This window comes from Embiotoca jacksoni, unplaced genomic scaffold, assembly GCF_022577435.1.
Source record: "Embiotoca jacksoni isolate LCO1_2020_lvr unplaced genomic scaffold, fEmbJac1.0.p SCAF_15, whole genome shotgun sequence".
NCBI lineage: Eukaryota > Metazoa > Chordata > Actinopteri > Embiotocidae > Embiotoca > Embiotoca jacksoni.
In genome coordinates, this window is record NW_027185285.1 from 9,378,077 (window position 1) to 9,398,115 (window position 20,039).

The window sequence follows — 20,039 nt, forward strand, 5'->3', positions numbered from 1 at the left end:
CTTAGTCAGGTAAATGATCATGTAGAATGTATATTGTTCATATGTCTGTATCAGATTTGAACCTTATGGGTCTTGTTGGTAAAGTGCAGACTATTACTTTCTAGTTCACTCAGAAAATGTACGAAGGATTTCACATATCATAAACTCAACATGAATTCCCTTTAAGTTTCACATAGCTGAACATCGTACAAAATGTCAGTGCAGGTTTCCTGATTGAAGGAATTTATGACACGAAAATATTAGTATGAAAGAAGAATCCAATTATTTGAAGGATATTCTACACCTACTTTTCAACTAAATCATCAACACACAGACAAAGCGCAACAATTAAGTATCTTTTAAACGTATATGCTGTCACATAATGTCAAGCACTAAAACTTGAATCTGACCTCAGATTGAAATCAAATCATCAAGGGTCGCAGATGAACCAAAACCAACGCTTTTCTCAATCTATTTGTATTTTCGTAGGCATCTCATTTGACTCCTGGTGTGAGCAGCGTAAAGTTCCCCTTGATGTGCATGAAGACAGGCATGTCAGAGCACTGTGGTTGATGTGGTGGGGGGCTTGCAACCTTCTCCCAGGGAGAGGAGACGAGAGCAGTGCCGTGAGCCGAGACGGGCTGGTGGGTTCGGTGGGTTTCTGCTTCATTCGTTTTGGAGGGCTTGGGGGCTTCTTGTTCCCCCAGATGGTGGCAGAAAAATGCCTTTCGAGGAACCTGAAACCTGAAACCTGAGAAGGAGGGAGGAAAGAAAGGAGTGTGAGTGTACTCAAAAGCCTATTTCCCTTTGTTTTGTTACAGGGTTTTTAAATGTTACTATCTTATGGCAAATATGTGGGAGGAACATGGTTTCAGTGAGACATATGTTACGTCAGGTAATGAAAATATTCATGACTAAATGGTGCCTTTCTGTTTTCGATATTTTTTTAACAATTTAGGGAGAGTACTGTTTATTATACCTTTGAAAAAATCCATACCTTGTGAATTTTATAAATTCTTTCTTCTAAGCTAGCCCTTTTGCTTTAAAGGGTTACTCTGCCAAATTTATGCATTTACAAAGGTTTACAAATTTCAAATAAACCCGATGATATGATGGGTCAGGGTTTTTGAGAATTTTGTGATTGGAAAATGTTTTAAGAAAGTGGAAAATCCTGGTTACTGACTATATAGAGCAGGTGTTTGATAGATGGGTACACAGATAGTACCCATCCGCGTACTTTGTCAAAAATACCTCTAGGGACAACAGTGTATGTTTATGTAGCACATTAAATGACATCATTACATCAAATGAATAACTACCAATGATCACAAGAAGAGAAACATCCCTTTATCAGACAGCCTCGGGGTCAGGCCCAGCTCTTTGGTGTTTATGTATTCTGCTGCTGGAGCTGGTGTTGTCAGTGGTTTCAGTCAAAAGACCTCACGAAAGAAGTGAAGTGCCACTTTCTCACGGCCAACAGTTTATCTTGGGTCTACAGTTTACCCCCACCCACCTATTTTACACTCATTTCCCCACAGCTTTCTCTTACATGGCACGGCAAAAGAGCAAAGGTTACAGAAAGGACAAGATTTTCTTTTCCTTGTTAGGCAAAGGAGAGGGCATCAGAAAATTACTTAATTAGCTTATGATTTTGATTTTGGGGTCTAAATGTGTTTAATGTGTTGAATAGGCACTTCTCAAAAGGAAAGGATATTTAGCATAAAAAGGAAGCAGTGGTGACAGAAAAAATAAGAATTGCTTTGTTGTATAAAGTGTGTAAACACTAAATCTATATTTGCTCTAACCATGAGAACTGTGGATCCTACCTTCTCTCAATATCAGACTATTTTTCAGGGTCCTGTACAACAGTAAAGCCACAAGACTCTCAACCAAGCCTGTGCCACCCACTGAACAGGAAATGCATATTTTGCTGAGGTATTTTTTTCTTACTATGTTACGCCTTATCACAACCTTCTACTCTTTTCAATCAATTGCTGTCAGATTGAAAACATCACAAATTCAGATTAAAACCAAAATGTAATATTTTCCATCAAAGAATTTACCAAAACAGAAGAGTCTGTAGTCAGATGAAGCACCATGGTGTCGACAAAACACCCTGGCTAAACTGGTGATATCAATGATGGACAACTTCTGAAGTTCAGCAAAAAAAATTACATTCCCACTCCCACACATGTCGCCAACAGAGATTTGTATCACTTTTACAATGCAGGGTTATGGAAAGATAAAAGGGTGTGAGAACTCTTAAATAAAACGGTACCCAAGACAGCTGCAGCCTACATCTGCAGATGTGGGTTAATAGATGTCTTGAGAGAGCCTGATTCTAAAAGCACAAGCCTAAATACTGTATGCTGTCATTGTCACATTCACCTTGATGTCAAGACAAACAATCTTTAGGACAACAGTGTGTGAAATAACAGTCTGCAGCCATGCTAGCAGCCTGGTAAGGCTATACCCAGGCACAGTGTTGCTTTGATCTAAATGCTAACAATAGCATGCAGACATGCATTACATTGATAACTTGCATATTTCTAGCAGGTACAGTCCGTGCTATGTTTACCAGTTTAGCATATTGGCATGCCAGAATTCACTAATTATGTCAACACAAAATACAACTGAGGCTGATGGGAATGTCATTTTGCTTTCCAGGTTTTTATCATAAACCAAAATATTAGACAAAGTAGATTGATGGACCTACGTGAAACGTTCATCCTGTTGGGAATATGAACATCTGTAAAAAATGTCATGGCTAACCATCAATAATTAAGACATTATGTAGATCAAAAAACACAAATGTTTGGGTTGTTAGCTGTTGAGACGAATCAAAAAGATGGAAGAGGTGGACTTACTGATCACAAGACATTTATCAAAAGAGCCATGCCTCGTTGAAAAAAATCAGTTCTCTCCTTTTTGTCAATGAGATAGTCCGAGCTACTTACTGCTGCAGCGCAAAAAACAACAAAAACGTAAAAGGAGAAGCTGTCTATTTCCCAGCTTCCAAGTTTTTACAAGTGCAGGTTAAAACATTGTAATGTGGGAATGTTTCAGTTCATTATCATGGAAGACGAAGGAAACCAGAAAATATTCACTTCTAAGAAACTGGATTCAGAGTATGTTTTTCTTTTTATATATATATATATATATATATTACTCAAAACAATTAATTGTTTATAAAAAATAGTTGGCAATTTATTTTGTCAACTCATGGATTATTTGATTAATTATTGCATTGTTTAATCTCTACAAAAATTGAAGTGTAAATATTTGTGCTTTTATGGTTTGTTCTACGTGGCTTTATTGTCTTGTCTTAAACTTTAAATTCATGTTTGGGTCATCCATCATCTGACTTTTTAGTCAGGGTTTCGGTAGGCATATTTGCTAAAAGTCACATTGTTTACTGTAAACTTGAGAGGCAGCAATATGATGTGTATGTCAGGTCTAAACTGTTTTCTTATGATTATCGTTATTAGCCATTTGATGTGATGTGCGAGGCCTGTAGCAAGCTGGTCATGTCTTTTCAACACGTGGACGTGTGAATCCTGTCACATAAAACAACCCCACCCAAACCATCCCTGCCTTTGGGCACAGGCGTGAGTGTGTGCATATATTGCAGATGAAAAGGTGTGAAGCTGCACGCCTTTTCACAGCATTTTGAAACCGACGTGTTGATAGTATAGTCTGTAATGTTGGTTTTAACACACCAAAGCCCCGCTTTCTAATTTTAAAACCTTGTTCGTCTGAAAGAGCTGCCGAAACATTGATCAATTTCCTTTTTTGCCGTGAGATCGTGAAACTGTAGTGTCCTCTGAAAAAAACCACAAAGGAACCCGAAGTGACGAGCTGAAAAGACTTTAAGGTTGTTTCACAAAAAGAAAAGCAATGATGACTCTTTGTGAAATATTGTTTTGGTTACTGTTTCTACTGTTACAGCTGGAATCAGAAAAATGTATCAAAGCAATTATTTGAAAATAATAATTTGTCATTTTTAGAAATTTACTTTCACCAAGCTTTCACCAATATTTACAGTTCATAACTTGTGAATTGCCGTGCTGAAGCTTTGACGTTGGCTTTTCAACCGTGGACATTTTGATTTTTTTTTTGGAGCCAGAAACAACAACATTTGGCCGAGCGTTGGATCTGAATGAGAACCCGAGGATAATACACCACCCACCAATAGCGGAAACCTCATTGCACCCCGGGGTTGTCAATCAAGATAGACACCTCCCCAAACATGCTGCTTTTTGAGGACTTATATCTAATAAATTATGAAATTATTTTTAGAGAGACGAACAGAAAACCAATCAGATCGAGTGAATTTAGTGAGTGTCACCATTGTATTTATGGACTTTGAATTTTATGCAAATCAGACTAATCTTTTTTTTTTTTCTAAATCCTGCTGACAGACAAAAAAAACACACCAAAAACAGAACGTCCTTGTTGCACTTAAATTATAGGTCACAGATGCTTTTAAGATGTTAGCTATTAGAGAAGGTTTTGGGGAGGAAGTTGACTGTTATTGCTTCACAGAAATCAAGTAACTTCCATGCCAAATCCAGGGTGTGATTGTAGCCTTTAAAGTACAAATTATAAATGTTTGGTATATCTGTCGCTTTCAGCAAATGTTAGCATGCTTACATTCTAAACTAAGATGGTGACCAAGGTCAACATTACTGTTAACTAACACGCTAGCATTGTCATTATGAGCATGTTAGCATCTAACTCCACTGAATAACTCATTTGAGCGTAAATGTTAGTTTGCACTAATTAATGCTGGCTTGAGGTCATTTGGATAGATTGGGACAACAGACTGCGGTGGTCTCTGCACACTTGGAAGCCGTGTTGGCTGTCAGAGCAACACTGCTCTGTGATACTTTATCAGACATCAAAGTTTGCAATTATTTACAGCAGGTGTCCTATGTTGCTGATATGTTCGATAGACTTCCAGGTTTGACTGTGTATGTAGATATAGATGGTGATGATATGTTATCTAAAAAGTTTGTCTTTCAGCTGAGCTGTCCCTCACAGTTAAACACTTCATCTTGAGATTTGTCTCTGTGGCATCAGCGAACACCAATCTCACTCACACTTACCGTTTGCCACCACTGCTGCAACTTCTACACCACTTATCTTTCTTTACTGTGTGAAACCCCATGCTCATCACTCCACACACACACACACACACACACACACACACACACACACACACACACACACACACACACACACACACACACACAGACACGCTTCTTTTCAAACGTGCACATACAGCACAGACACAGAAAACACACACACCAGCTGTGTGGAGCAGATCTCGTTGTGGTTCGTTGTCAGTTTGAGTTTTTGCTCCAGATTCTTAGTGGCCCAAATGCAAAGAAAATAACACACTGAGAAACATACATGATGACTCTCCTGTGTGCACACATATAAACACACAAATACTCAAATAAAAAAAATTGGTGAAGTGGTCATCAAAGTTTGGTGACCTTTTCTTTGAAAAAAAAAAAAAGCAAAAAAAAAAAAAGCCTGGTCTGATGCACCTACCCATTTGTTAAGACGTGAAAATTGTAAAAACAAACACACTCACAGATCATTTGTGTGGCTTTGAACAGTTCAGGCCAACAGTGAGAGCTGCAACACTGGCTGGATGAAACCTGTGGAGTCTGCTTTGTGACTGAGTACTGTACTCCAACGGCCTCTGCTGGATAATACTCAATACCATGTTTGACTCTGCCATTTTTTACAACCCAATGACATAGATAACTTTTTGTAAATCGTATTATTCAGGAAATCTTTTAATGTCATTTATTTAAGTGACTGGTGAAATTATCTTTAACTTTAGGTTGACAAATTGTTTGACATCATGCAAAGTACATTTACTCAAGTACTCTCTGACTACTTTGCTTAAGTATTTCAATTGTTTGCCAGTTTGTCCTTTTATGTCACAACACATGGATGGAAAACAGGTACATTTTAACTCCACCTCATTTATCTGACACCTGTGGTTACTATTTACTTTAATCCATATAAGGATCTTACACACAAAACTTATGATTAACTTATAAAATATATGGAAATGCTATTTTGTTTAACTAACAGTGTAATAAAAAAAGGTCAAATTAACTCCAATTGACAGGGCCATTATGCATTGTAAATTTTTCACTTTTAATATGTCCTAGAGGAAACTTTTTCCGATACTTGTTTTCTAGTCTGACATTCCTCATGTTTTCCTTTGTCATTTTGTTTTGAAGGAGTTAAAGAAGGCAGGCAACCCCCCCACCCCCAACCCCCCAAGTGGGTCTTGAACAGGCTCGTAGTGTTGAGTTAAATTTTTTAGCCACACATCGTCTGCTGCCATGGCAACTCACGAAAAGCTGTGTGTTGGCCAGCTCGGGAGGAGTTTGTTGTAAGTTTTAGGAGTTTTTCACTGCAGAACCGGACAGCGCCGGACTGAAGCTTCTGGGAGGCGGCTGTGTGCTGACCAAGGAGAAGAAGTTATTCAATCAGGTAGGTGAAAGTTGATCCAGAGCTGTAGAAATAACATGGATTGTTCAAATCGGATTTGTATTTTTGCCAAGAAGTTGACTTAAAATGTTGCCTTAAATGGAACTTTTGTTTTTCTTAAACTTGTTTACTCTGAAAGATCAGCAGAAATTTGAAAGTCCATTAACTTTGATATGAATGCTAAAACTTTGTCTCGTGATACAATTTTTTTATTGATGGAATTCCGATTAAACACTAAGTTTTTACTTTGATGAGCACTTCCAATTGTAAGTATTTCTATATAACATTCAAAATCCATTGTTAAATATGCAAAAGCAAAAGTTCAAGTTCCTTAGGCATTTTTTATGAAATAATTAATCCTTGAAAATTCAGCTAATCTGTTTAATCCGGGTAGGGTGGGTGTGTTTTCATCATTTTGCTGTGATCTCATTTATAGTCAAATGTTGCTGAATCCTAATTGAATGGCAGAAAATAGTGTGTTTGTGTAAGATCACATGGTTATAGTGAGAAACCATTACTTGACTGTCCTAAAATATGTGTCTGGGGCCTTTGAAACTGTGACCTGACTGATCTTCCTGGATCAGGTTGTCATGTATTGTAGTTTAGTTCTTCAAGAAGAACTGTAGTTAGATGGTATTTGGGTACATTTTGAGAGTTGTTACCACGAGTGGTGACACGTAGTTATAGTGATGCTGGACCGGCCAATATTTATTCAGTGCACCAGAGTTTTTTTCTCATTTTACAGTTATCCTTGTAGGATCCAGAAGACACCATGTTTTCCCTGTCAGAGCTGGCGCCTCTGAATCAGCACCAAAACAGGTCTAAACTGCTGAAGCCTTGGTGGGACGTCTTCATGGACTACCTGGTGGTCCTGATGCTGATGACATCTGTCCTGGCTTGTACTGAGCAGCTGTCCAGGGACCGAGTTGTGTGCATTCCCTTGGATCCACCTGTCTCCACAAACAGCAGTGATCACAGTCCCTCAAGTGATGGCTATGTGGCACTGACTCCGTCTACAAAACCCCCAATGCACATCCCACACAACATCAGTCCAGATCTTCATTCAGCAGCTCGAGGCCATCGCACACACCTGGTCTACCAGCAATACATCTACATTAGCCAGGTACAGTAATACTAGCTTGATTGTTATTGCCATTTAAAGTGTAGCACAAGGAAAACAATAAAATTACATCTGCAGTCCTTTAAAGCAGCTTTCATCAGCATTTTATATGGATCAGTGAACTTGGGTTCAGTGTCTTCCCCAAAGACACTTCGGCATGGGGACAGGAAGACCAGTGGACTGAACCACCAACCATACAATTAGCAGGCATCCCACTGAGCCACTGCCACCCTGAAATGTCATTTGTAAACTGGCAACTGTTCGCTCACAAGTGTGCGTAAAGATGTAAAGTGGATGTTTCTCAACATCACAGAAGGATCTTGAAAAGCTGCATTTTGTCATGAAATCATGAATTCTGCCACTAACTGTTTCAACATCTAGGATCCTTTGAAATTATGCCAAGGACCGAGTCCTTCATTCAGAGAATTTTCAAGGATGCATCATGTGTATCCTCAGCATCCTAAAAGCACCCAATCCCATGCACACAAACAAGAGCAGGACCTTTCTAGCTATGCACACCTAGAATATAAGGTCTATAGCACAATAGTAAGCTGTTATAATGCTCCCCCTGGTTACAACTCGCCCGTCGTGAGTAGACTTTCCTTGCCTCTCAAGGAGCTGATTTGGAAGGACCCATTCTACCAAGGACACCTTGAGAAACAGCCAATATATCAATGTTGTGTTTACAGCTTGTTTCCACTGCCCCCAAGTGGCCCAAAAAAACAATTATAATCTGTGTCTCCGACTGTCTCTGTGTCTTTCTGTCTGTCTAGGTGTGCTACCATGAGGCTTTGCCTTTGTGCTCCCGTTTCTTCCCCTACATGGCTTTGCTACAGTCTCTAGTGCTGGTAGCCAGCGGTTCCTTCTGGCTCCACTTCCCTCACACCTCTTCTCGCATCGAGCAATTCCTGGCCATCTTGGCAAAGTGCTGCGAATCACCTTGGACATCTCAGGCCCTGTCCCACGCTGCCCGCCAGGAGAACTTCCAAGAGAAGAAGAAGGAAGAGAGACAGACACCCCCATTTCCACCCTCTTCAACTTCCCCTTCACCCCTGGTGACACGTACAAGATGTTCAAGTACAGACTCAGGCACAGACAGTCCACTTTTGAAGTGGTCAGAAAGTGCGTCCTCTGCCGCCCCTCCGTCCCCTTCGCTTTCCACTGTTTCCTGTAACTCCACCACATCTTCTCTATCCCTTGGCTGTGGGGTACACCATCCTTCTTCTAATCCCTCAGTCATGGCTGACAGGCAGGTAATCAGTCTGGATAAAAGTGATGGGGAACAGGCCAGAGCGCTGTTTGAAAGGGTCAGGAAGTTCCGGTCCCACTGCGAAAGCTCAGCTGTCATTTATAAGGTAAGAGATCCTTTAATCTAATAGATGTCTATATATAAACTACTTTATTACCTTATACTTTCAGTTCTATATGGAGATGTTATGGGGATCTTCTTAACGGGAACCTGCTATTCAGTGATACTCCAGTATTTTAAAAGCAATAAGAAACCAATACAGTTGTCCAGTTTCATTTTAAAGTTAATGCGTGATCAAACATTGTCAGTTTACCTCCTTTTGTCTTTTCAGGTCTATTTGGCTCAGACGATATTCAAACTGCTGATGGTAACGCTCATCTTGAGTTACACCATCCCTCTTCTCAGCTCCTTCTCCTTCAACCACACCTGTCACCCTGAGGAGAAAAACTTGGTGGGCTATGCTACCTTTGAGTGTATCCATGTGCTCTCATCACTTCTCCGCAAACTGCTCGTGGCCTACCTGACCCTCCTGGGGCTCTACGGTCTGCTTAATTTTTACACCCTCAGCTGGATTTTACACAGGTCAGGACTCAGAACAAAAATGATGGAAACTTTAATGCTGCACTTATCAATATTTTTGTGTCAACAATGAAAATAATGTGTATGTGTAATGTGAATAGTGTTGCTTTGTGGTGCTAAACCCACAGAAAATGATTGAGCTCTGCAGTTATCCTCAGCTCTGTGAACTTTTCTAAACATCTGTCACTCCATTGTTTTGGTTTTACTCCCCACAATGTATCTATTTCGATCCAGTGTTGTGTTGACAGTTTTCACTGTGGCTGAAAAGTTACCTAATGCATCTCCAATTTTTTTGCGAAAAGGCATACCAAAACAGCTTTTTTTAAAGCACATTTACTGCAGAGCTGAGGTAACTCGTACCAATATGTATTCCTCCACATTACTAAAATGATCGATTGTGCATGCATAGCACTGGAGGCTTTAATAGGCTTACAGGTGCATAATTTATTACGTTTGTCACAAGATAAAATAGTGTAAACATGAAAGTCTGTTACATATTTTTGATGTTTTACATTGACCTCATGAGCTCTGATTGCTGAAAGGGCCTATAAACAAAAGAATGTCCAGTGTATTCTGTGTAGTATATTCATAATTCTGCTTTGTGTCTTTGTTTTTTCCCATTTCTTAGCTCTCTTCAGCAATATTCCTTCCACTCACTGAAGGAGTTGTGCTCCCTAAGAGATGTTCCCGACTTGAGAAATGACCTGGCCTTTCTTATACACATGTTAGACCAGTACGACCCTTTGCTGGCCCAGCGTCTCTCTGTGTTTTTGTCTCCTGTCAGCGAGTGCCGGCTGCTGGAGGAAAGCTGGGAGAGGCGCTGGGGGGAGGAAAAGCTGCATGCCATGACACATGTGGATGCAGACGGCTGTTCCAGTCTGCAGCTGGTCGCCCTGCCTCGCCTTCCTCCAGCCCTCTTCACCCTCAGCCAGCTTCAGGTCCTCAAACTGGAGCTCATTACGGATGCCAGGTTTACTTCACAGGTGGCCAACATGGCCTCACTCAAGTGAGTTGTGTGGAGTTGTCATTATACTTTCACTTTCCAGTTTTTCTGCCATCTTAATTTGGACTTTTCTTGGTTATTCCAACAACAGGGAGCTCCACCTCTACCACTGCACAGCGGCTGTGGATCCCAGTGCCCTTGCAGTCCTCCAGGAACGTCTGGAGGTCCTCCAGCTCACCTTCACTCAGGCATCAGAGATTCCTAGCTGGGTCCTCTCCCTCCGCAGCCTGCATGAGCTCCACCTCTCTGGTCGGTTAAGCAGTGAAGGTGGGGTGGGCCGTAGCTGGGCCCTGGGGAGCCTACGCCAATTGCGTCACCTCCGTGTGCTGGTGATTCGAGGGATGTTACAGCGCATTCCTGGGGAGCTGTGTGAGGTGGCAAGCAGCTTGGTGAGACTGGAGATCTACAATGAGGGTAACAAGCTGCTTGTACTGACAGGCCTTAAGCGGCTGGTCGACCTGACAGAGCTAAAGCTGCAGGACTGCCAGCTGGAGCGTTTGCCCTCTGCCCTGCTGGCTCTGACCAACCTGCGGACACTCGACCTGCAGCACAATAACCTGAGAACTCTGGAGGAGCGGCTCAGTCTGGCTTATCTGCGGCGTCTCTCTTGCCTCAGACTTGCTTATAACCGTGTTTTGGTTCTGCCGGCAAGCGTTGGTGTGCTTCGAGGCCTTGAGCTCCTGGATCTGTCCAACAACCAGCTCCGGGGCCTTCCCCCAGCGCTCTTCACCCTTCGCCGCCTTCGCAGGCTCCTGCTAGCCGGCAACCTTCTGGAGGAGCTGCCTACTGAGGTGAAGGCACTGCAGCTGCTGACAGAGCTGGATCTCAGTGGGAACAGGTTAGAGAGTCTGCCCTCTGAACTTTTCATTGGCTGTTCGGAGCTGCGCATCCTAAATGTGGCTCACAACTCTCTCAGCTCATTACCCACAGGGATCGCAGCTTTAAGTCAGTTGTGCAGGTTGGACTTGCGCAGTAATTGTCTGGAGAAACTTCCTGCTGAACTGGGCTGCTGTGCGGGGCTGGATGGGAGTGGTCTACTGGTGGAAAACTGGCTGTTTCTCTCTTTACCTCGATATGTCAGGGACATCCTGAACCATTCTTGCACCCCCACTGGTACATACTCAGAGGGTCATTCCCGGCCAGAGTCCGATAGTTTCCCATACTTCTCTCCCACACAGTGGAGCTTCTTTTCTGCTCTGGAGTCACAGATATAAGGCTGATGACTGACTGCTGTTATGGTAATTTCCCATACCATTTTCCATGTGATACATATATTCTCTGTTTGCTAACACATTATGTTTTTCTATCTTCTAGCACATACATATATTCTCCATGTGATACATATATTCTTCATGTGACACAAAAGTTCTTTGTTTTCTATCATATATATTTTGAGAGACAGTCCTTATAAACCTCACTTATTTTCATATCTCTGCTGTCAAGGATGAAACCATTTCAGGGACTACAATCGAAACCATACAGGAGAGTTCTTCACCGGCTATGAACAGAGATAGCAGACCTTCCTCATAAAAACCTCCTGTTTTCTGTGTCCAGGGTCTCACTCTCACTATCTCCAGACTGTTCATGTACTCTGTGTGACTGACACCTTCTTTGCAAAGAATAAAACATGACAAAGACATTTGGCATCAGAACCTTTTATTTCATCTCTCACCCAGAATAAGACAAGAAAATCCACGACACTGCTGACAGAACAATGATAGTATTCTGCTACTGAATCTTGTTTGTATATTTTTTTATACCTTTTAATGTGATTTGCTTTGGCAATGCTTTTGGCATTAGTTTATTCTTTAGAATGTATTTTTCCTGATTGTCCTTTTGATTTTTAGACCACACTTACATGAACAACCGGCTAATAAACTGCTTTTCATGGCATCAACATCTTTATTAGAGTAAGTGTTGTACTTGCTCTAAATATTCATTCCTGAAAGGCACAGATGAGGAGATTGTCTGTGTTTTATGGATGAATAATAGCCAATATATTAAGTGGAGAAAAGGGTCATGTTGTTTAATATACTTAATGTGTGGTATTAATACAGAAACTACTGCAATTAGAGTTAATATGAGTATGAACACTAAATTCTAAACAAAAATACAAATCAGTATAAACATCTGTATTATTGATAATGAAGAATGGGAAGTTGTCACTACAAAACAATGGACATATTTATTTTATAAAGATTTATTTTTAATCTGTTTCTGATCGCTTCCAGTCGGTCGCCGCGTTATAAAGATATTCACCCAAAGTGTTTATAAATTATCAAGACTCACCTGATGCTGGTATGGCCATGTCTCGCAGGTAACACTGCTCTCAATACCAAAAAACATGTAAATGTATTAATCTCTTTATTAATTAAGTTGTTATCACTGGCACTGGTGTTATTTGAAATGATCACTTCAATCATATGTTTTACATATCTGTCTTAATAACAATTTCAACAATATTAATAGCCTATTATTGTCCTGACTGTGACCACTGGATGGCACTGAAGACTCATGACTCTCAGTACACTGAGGTCAGCAAAAAAAACTTCCCGTGGCTCTCAGCACACCTGGCATTATAATCCGACCTGGGTGATCCAATCACAAGTGGCCAACACTCAGTACCTGAGTGCACACCCGGCACTATCATGGGTCTCCAGTGACCACTTGTGATCAGATCTCACTTCCCCGCTCCGTATGCTGATAGTCGGGTACATCATTTCCTGAAGTGAAGGAGGAGGAAAACCAAAACAAGATCGGCGTATCTTTTGGCGTTTTTCCAGGAAAATCGACGGACCCAAGATCTGGCACGTTTCATTTCCTTTTTGGGAAACTGCACCCAATTCTACACAAAAGCAATATACTTTTGCATGTAGCCATAAAACTGGAGAAAAGGATCGCTGTGGCAATTTGATATCTCACATCAGGTACAGACTTCGGGGCACTATCTTAATTGTTTGGGATCAGCAGGGTTCAGATTGTTTGGGATGTTTTTTGTGACAATTTATTTGTTTGCCTCTAGAGGACAGACTGTAGCCATATGCGCCCCAGACAACAAATGTAGTCTGACCAGATTGGGTCACAATGTGTCCTGGGTGCAAGCACACCTGTGCTTTCAGCTGACCACTTGTGATCGGCTCACCTAAGAAAAATGTTAATGCCATGTGTACTGTGGGTCCTTTTGTCAAGACAGAGAATATAGGTCTACTAACAATACTATCTTCATAGGAAATCAAACTTAGCTCCCAAAATATTTTTTTTTTGTAAAGATTTGTGCTTCTGGAATGATTTAAAAAGAGACTCCAATGTAATTTTGGCCTCGGAGCTTTACAATATTCCGGATTAAAAATCAATATTTTCGCAAAATATATATATAGTCTATTTATTTATTTACAGTGTCCTTCGTGAGCTCCCATACACAGAGAGCAGCACCGCTGCATCCCGCTTTTTTAAACTGCGTTGGACTGCGGCACAATTTTTGTCCAATCGCTGCCCGCCGTGGCCGGCGGACGTCTGAATCCACCAATCACATCAGCCCGTTTCCTTAGAGGCGGGACTTCCGATTCCTCGTATAAACCAACTGAGGCCTCCCCATGCGGTTTTGATCTGTCTGTGGACTTAAGAGCTAACACCGAAAAGGTACGAACCTTGTGTCGACTTCAATTCGGCAAATCGCAGACATTTAAATGCCTGCGAATTTAAAATGAATAATTTATTTAGTTTTCGTCTAAAAGCAGCGACTCTCGGGTGAAATGGCTTCTTTCATTGTTTCCGTGCGTGATGCGTATTAGCCAGCGTTTTTTTTTTTTTTTTTTTTGTAGCCTTAGCATTAGCTCAGCCGAGCGCACCGGTCTTCCTCGTATCTATTAATGTTTACTAAACGCGCGGTCGGTCTCGTTCCGTTTCTCTTTACGCGTCGTTTACGATCACGTCGTGCGGCGCCCGCTCGTTTTCTTCGCGCATATTTTCCGGTTTAATGAGAACGAAAGTTGCTGCTGCGCATTAGCTTGCCACGTTAGCGGTGGTTATGCAACACAATGGCTCTCCCAGTGTAGTAAAAAAAAAAAAACGGTGAGCAGCGAACCGGTTCGGTCCAGGTCCGACGGTGCCGGTTTGGCTCCGTGGATTTACCTCGGGATTGTTTACGATATTGTGCGAGTGGTTGTTGCGGAGGCCACTTTGTTTACATGTTACACTGTTCGGCCCGCTGTGAGACGAAATTGGTGTAATAATTCACACCATTTTTTATTTTTTTTTTAATAAGAGCTGCAGGAGGAGCACGATAATACCAGTTTTACGAGTCAGGATCAAGGTTTAGTTGTCAGATCCCTCTAGTCATGTTGACGTGCAGACTTTTGCACGTTTTCAACTGAGCTTTATAATAAAAAATAAAAAATTTAACCTAAATGTGCTTAAAATCTGTACTGAAACCTTGAACAATGCCAACAGGTGGGCTAAGTTAATAGACACCCCCCCCCCCCCTCCCCACACACCTCCTCCTCCTCCCCCTTTCCAGATTAATAACAATATGTTTTTGTTCCAGACATACTCGCGCACACAAAATGGCTGAGAACGACGTTGACAACGAGCTGCTCGATTATGAAGAAGATGAAGAGCCTCAAGGAGCCCCAGAGAGTGCCGCTCCTGCAGGCAAGAAGGAGGTGAAGGGTTCCTACGTTTCCATCCACAGCTCTGGTTTCAGGGATTTCCTCCTGAAGCCAGAGCTGCTCCGTGCCATCATCGACTGTGGTTTTGAGCATCCGTCTGAAGGTGAGAGCCATTTGGATGTTAGTAGGGGGGGGGGGGGGTTTGATAGTTTCAGCATGATTATATTAGGATGTTTTTTATTTTATATCATGCTCTTATAGTGCACAGGTTGTGAGGAACTTAGGGGTACTTGGTATCCCTGCTTCAGTCAAAACACATGAATGTTTAATCTAAGACACTGAATCAGGCACTTCTACCTCTCGCATGACTGCTAGTGACCTGAAACAAGTTAGTCAATTGCTGTATAATTGCTGTAACAGACTTTGTAGCACAGAGTTTTGCAGGAGCTGGACTTGCTGTATGTGTCCCATTAAAATGCAAAAATACTACTAGTTCTGTCATATCTCAAGTGCTTTGTAAGAAAGCTTAATATAATTGCACTGCATTAAATCTTTGTGGGGTTTTTTTTTGTTTGTTTTTTTAAATTCAGTCCAGCATGAATGCATCCCACAAGCTATCCTGGGCATGGACATCCTGTGCCAGGCCAAATCTGGTATGGGCAAGACGGCTGTGTTTGTGCTGGCTACACTGCAACAGATTGAGCCTGTTGATGGACAGGTTAGTAAGTGTATTCAACACACCGGTTTTATTTATTGAATGAAATGAATGGAGCGTGCTTTGTCAGGTGTTGGGTTCAACAAATATGAAGCTTTGGTTTGCATTTGATTCTAACCATGCATTATTGTAATGTTTATATACACTTTCAAGAACCAGTTTTAAAAGTGCAAGTGATATTTGCCATGTATTTTCAAATAGGCACTCTGATTGTAATATTTGTCTTCCCCGCCCGCGCAGGTGTTTAGATTTAATAGAATTGTTTAAAATTGAAATGCACGTATCCTCTTGCTTTTATAAAGGGTCCGATTAAAGTGTGTACCAGCTTGAATGTATTGGGAGGGATTAAATGACCCCAAGTCTGATTTTCTGCGTTTCTCCTCTCCAGGTGTCTGTATTAGTCATGTGCCACACACGAGAGCTGGCCTTCCAGATCAGTAAAGAGTACGAGCGTTTCTCCAAGTACATGCCCACTGTAAAAGCAGCAGTATTCTTTGGCGGCATGGCCATCAAGAAGGACGAGGAGGTCCTGAAGAAAAACTGCCCTCACATTGTTGTTGGAACGCCGGGCCGCATCCTCGCTCTGATCCGGAACAAGACCCTGAGTCTGAAGAACGTCAAACATTTTGTCCTGGATGAGTGTGACAAAATGTTGGAGCAGCTAGGTGAGTTGTTTAAGCGGCTTTTAGCAGGCTCTTCTTCCCAGTTTTCATCGAGTCCACTCTGTGAGTCACAATGTTTAAACAGAATGTAACGTTGGTGTTTGGCAGACATGAGGTGTGACGTCCAGGACATCTTCAGGATCACACCCCATGAGAAGCAGGTCATGATGTTCAGTGCAACGCTGAGTAAGGAGATACGACCAGTCTGCCGCAAGTTCATGCAGGATGTAAGTAAACGGTGAAGAGTTGTTATCTCAGAATTAGCTGCATTAGTCGGGGCGAAGACTCGCAGAATCGCAGCTGCTTCGCATTCAAGTTTCACACGGTGTCTAAAAACCTATGTTGCATTGGAAGCTCACCTCACTGCCTTCTCCTGCAGCCCATGGAGGTGTTTGTGGATGATGAGACCAAGCTTACACTCCACGGCTTGCAACAGTACTACTGCAAGCTGAAGGACAGCGAGAAAAACCGCAAGCTCTTTGACCTCCTTGATGTGTTGGAGTTCAATCAGGTAAAACGATGCAGCATGCATAGCTGTCCATGGCAGCATTTTGCATATGGAAATGCTACAATTACACTGGGTGGCAGAATTGAACTTAAAAAAAAAAAAAAATTAATTCACATCAACTAAAGTAGGTTGACATTATAGTTTGTTGGGTTAAAATCCATTTTCAGTGTTTTTGTCAGGGGTGGTTTGTAAGTGACAGAGTGTATATATCCTATTCATAAATAAGGCTGTGACACTTAAACGTGTACGGAGTTACTTCTAAAATATCCAGGTGTATTATTTTCACCTACATTTGGCCCGTGAAACAACAGTCTCCCAATTTAAAGGGCCTCCACTTCCGTTGGTCCTGCTTTTCCATGCGAGTGTACTGGAACTGAACAAATATGGGTGATTTGATCAATTCTGAAAACATGTTTGGATTCAGCCTTCAAAAATAGATAAACTGGTATGTTTGGGCAAAATCTTTAACCAGAGTTATTGTTAACATTAAGAATCGGCAAAAGGAAAAAAATTGACGGGAGTACATTTATTTCCTTGTTTAAGTTAAATGTGAAGAACAATGCTACTCGTGTTTCAACAGTATATATGAAGCTGCCACCAGCAGCCAGTTGTCTGTCTTGTGCTATTAAACGTTGTCATCGTTTATGCCAGTGCACTTGAAATTTTGCAGATTTTGGTGTGCGTACATTTGCCTTTGAACAAATGGAAACGGGTTTTCTGAGCTACCCTGAATGCAATTTTATTTTAAATGAAGGGAATTATTGTGCAGTTTTTTAATTTACGTTGGACGTCATACATCCACCTGAAATTGCTGCTGAGGACAGTGCAGTTATGTGGACACGGGGGAGCGGGGTGTGTTGAGCTGTCTGGGGGGGGGGGGGGGGTAGACTCACTTAACTAGACCTATCCCCACTGCATCAGCGTGGAGGCAGGAGGGGGTAAAGAAACTTGAGTTGATAACTGTAAGTTAAGGACAGACGGGTTTGTTTGCAGATGTTTTAAACGTTACCATTTGGACGCTCGGTACAGTTTATGCACAGCCTGTGTTTTTGCAGGCTAACCGCTCGCTGGCTAACTGCCAACTAGAGTGAGTGAGTGGGTGCATGAGAGGTGTTCCTGGGGTCTGGTGCATTGTTTTAGCATAAGCGGTGGACGTAGTGGAAGCCGCCAGAGGTACCTACCTGGCGCGAGAGTGGCGTCAACCCTCATTTCATTCTTGTCAGACTGCTTTAAATTTGCTTTGCAACCTAAATTAATAGGAATAGCATCAGAAGTCCAGCCTGTATTTGAATGCCGTTTCTCTGCCTCTAGGTGGTGATCTTCGTCAAGTCAGTTCAGCGCTGCATCGCTCTGTCTCAGCTTCTGGTGGAGCAAAATTTCCCTGCGATTGCCATCCACAGGGGAATGGCTCAGGAGGAAAGGTGAGACTCTGATATGCACGTCTTCCTCTTGCTACTCTCTTTAACATGTACTCTATTGAGCTCCAAATGCTCAGTGTGTTTATGGGAGCATGAGGCCTCATCCTTCATCTCAACACATTACTGCCTTCAAAGGGGGGGATACACTCAATCATGCCCAGAGCAGCTGTGTTGATAATCTTCTGGTTGGCTCTGTTCTTTCCCCCCCCCCCCCCCCCCCCCCCCCAGGCTGTCTCGCTATCAGCAATTCAAGGACTTCCAAAGGCGGATCCTGGTGGCCACTAACCTTTTTGGCAGAGGGATGGACATTGAGCGAGTCAACATCGTCTTCAACTACGACATGCCAGAAGATTCTGACACCTATTTGCACAGGGTGAGAAATGCAGCAGAGGAAATAAGTGAACCGTCGCCTTGCTCTTTGTTTGTGCTTTTTCGGTGTGACTGTAATACTCTGGGAAATTGTTTATTTGAATGCTTTCATGTTCTCATTGTATAATATACTAAATTTGTGCTGCACATGTTTGTCCCTGCTCCGTCAGGTTGCCCGTGCCGGTAGGTTTGGGACCAAAGGCCTGGCTATAACCTTTGTGTCTGACGAGACTGATGCCAAGACTCTGAACGACGTGCAGGACCGCTTTGAGGTCAACGTGGCCGAGCTGCCAGATGAGATCGACATCTCCTCTTACAGTGAGTGACTTCCACTTCTGAAAGGCAGCGACGCTTGATGTATTTAACAGAATTGGAATCAATATTGTTGATTTCAAGGGCATTAAAGCACTTTACTATCAAAACAACACATTGTTAATGCTGAGATCGGCTGAAAATGTCCCCGCACATAACAAACCAGTTGGTCATTATGGCAGCAGGAGACAGTTGTTGCTGTCATGTAACAGTGGCGGGCTCATCAAATCCTCTACATGTTTAACCTGTTGGTGAAATGTTGGTATGCTCAGCTGTTACTCATTGTGCTGATCTTTTACATGCTCAACTCATGTCTCTCCTCTGTCCCTTTTCAGTCGAGCAGTCCAGATGAGTCCTCCACCCAAACAGAAGTCTCCTCTTCATGCATCTTGTCTTGTATTTGGAAGTAGGCGTATTTCACTGTTGATTTGAAAGCTCTGCGTGCTCCCTGTCTTCACCAAACATTAATTTTTATTGTCAGTTTTTGGGGACAGTGGTATGGTTTTAATTTGTCTTTACCAGTTGTGTTTTGCTTTATGAAATTAAAACTTTTTATAAAATGCCATTTTACTATTGTGGTGTCTTGTGAGGCGATCGTCTCAACCCTATTTTAATAGATGTCAGTCGAAAGCAGAGCTTCAGGGAAACCTTCAGAAGTAGTTCTGAGGAACATGTGACCGCAGATTTTAGATTTTTCTTCCCTTAATGTCCAAGTTAGAGTTGTATAGGAATGTTTTTCCCTCAGTGCACAAGAGTTAATCTTTAGATGGTGATCAAACAGTCATGTAGTGACAAATGTGGCGCATATGGCAGCTCTTTATATGAATTGAATAAACTGAATGCCTCCAATAAATGAAATCACCAAGTGGAGTCGTAGTGGTGAATTTGCACATTTTGATTAAGTCATTATGTCAGTGGTTTGCTGTGTATTAATGAACTGATGCTTAAGATGCATATCCTGAAATTTAGTAATGAAAAAAGTCAAATGATAAATACTTT

General features: G+C 41.9%; 2 protein-coding genes across 5 annotated transcripts; both read left to right on the top strand.

The window, feature by feature from the left end:
* Positions 1 to 6,429: 6,429 nt before the first annotated feature.
* Positions 6,430 to 12,088, top strand: LOC138198153 (volume-regulated anion channel subunit LRRC8D). Of its 2 annotated transcripts, none has more exons than XM_069149381.1 (6): positions 6,430 to 6,501; positions 7,244 to 7,621; positions 8,392 to 8,973; positions 9,199 to 9,449; positions 10,075 to 10,452; positions 10,541 to 12,088. In XM_069149381.1, exons 2-6 carry the CDS (start codon positions 7,271 to 7,273, stop codon positions 11,661 to 11,663), a joined length of 2,685 nt encoding a protein of 894 aa, XP_069005482.1. In that variant the 5' UTR covers positions 6,430 to 6,501; positions 7,244 to 7,270; the 3' UTR covers positions 11,664 to 12,088. The 2 variants fall into 2 exon arrangements, with proteins under 2 accessions (XP_069005482.1, XP_069005483.1); XM_069149382.1 differs by having other exon boundaries at positions 6,453 to 6,501; positions 7,256 to 7,621.
* A 1,263-nt stretch (positions 12,089 to 13,351) lies between these two features.
* On the top strand, positions 13,352 to 19,910 carry ddx39ab (DEAD (Asp-Glu-Ala-Asp) box polypeptide 39Ab). Of its 3 annotated transcripts, none has more exons than XM_069149385.1 (10): positions 13,352 to 13,376; positions 14,993 to 15,219; positions 15,647 to 15,774; positions 16,160 to 16,436; positions 16,542 to 16,660; positions 16,813 to 16,944; positions 18,253 to 18,362; positions 18,588 to 18,732; positions 18,899 to 19,046; positions 19,376 to 19,910. In XM_069149385.1, the coding sequence occupies exons 2-10, from the start codon at positions 15,012 to 15,014 to the stop codon at positions 19,390 to 19,392; spliced, it is 1,284 nt and encodes a 427-aa protein (XP_069005486.1). In that variant the 5' UTR covers positions 13,352 to 13,376; positions 14,993 to 15,011; the 3' UTR covers positions 19,393 to 19,910. The 3 variants fall into 3 exon arrangements, with proteins under 3 accessions (XP_069005486.1, XP_069005484.1, XP_069005485.1); XM_069149383.1 differs by lacking the exon at positions 13,352 to 13,376 and adding an exon at positions 13,982 to 14,088; XM_069149384.1 differs by lacking the exon at positions 13,352 to 13,376 and adding an exon at positions 14,375 to 14,898.
* Positions 19,911 to 20,039: the final 129 nt, after the last annotated feature.

Excerpts from the sequence above, each read along its gene's own strand:
- ddx39ab (XM_069149385.1), top strand. The coding sequence starts at position 15,012 with ATGGCTGAGAACGACGTTGACAACGAGCTGCTCGATTATGAAGAAGAT. Across the intron at positions 16,437-16,541 it reads CAAAATGTTGGAGCAGCTAG|ACATGAGGTGTGACGTCCAG; the intron begins GTGAGTTGTTTA and ends GGTGTTTGGCAG. Across the intron at positions 16,661-16,812 it reads GCCGCAAGTTCATGCAGGAT|CCCATGGAGGTGTTTGTGGA; the intron begins GTAAGTAAACGG and ends CTTCTCCTGCAG.
- LOC138198153 (XM_069149381.1), top strand. The coding sequence starts at position 7,271 with ATGTTTTCCCTGTCAGAGCTGGCGCCTCTGAATCAGCACCAAAACAGG. Across the intron at positions 8,974-9,198 it reads GCTCAGCTGTCATTTATAAG|GTCTATTTGGCTCAGACGAT; the intron begins GTAAGAGATCCT and ends TTGTCTTTTCAG. Across the intron at positions 9,450-10,074 it reads CTCAGCTGGATTTTACACAG|CTCTCTTCAGCAATATTCCT; the intron begins GTCAGGACTCAG and ends CCCATTTCTTAG.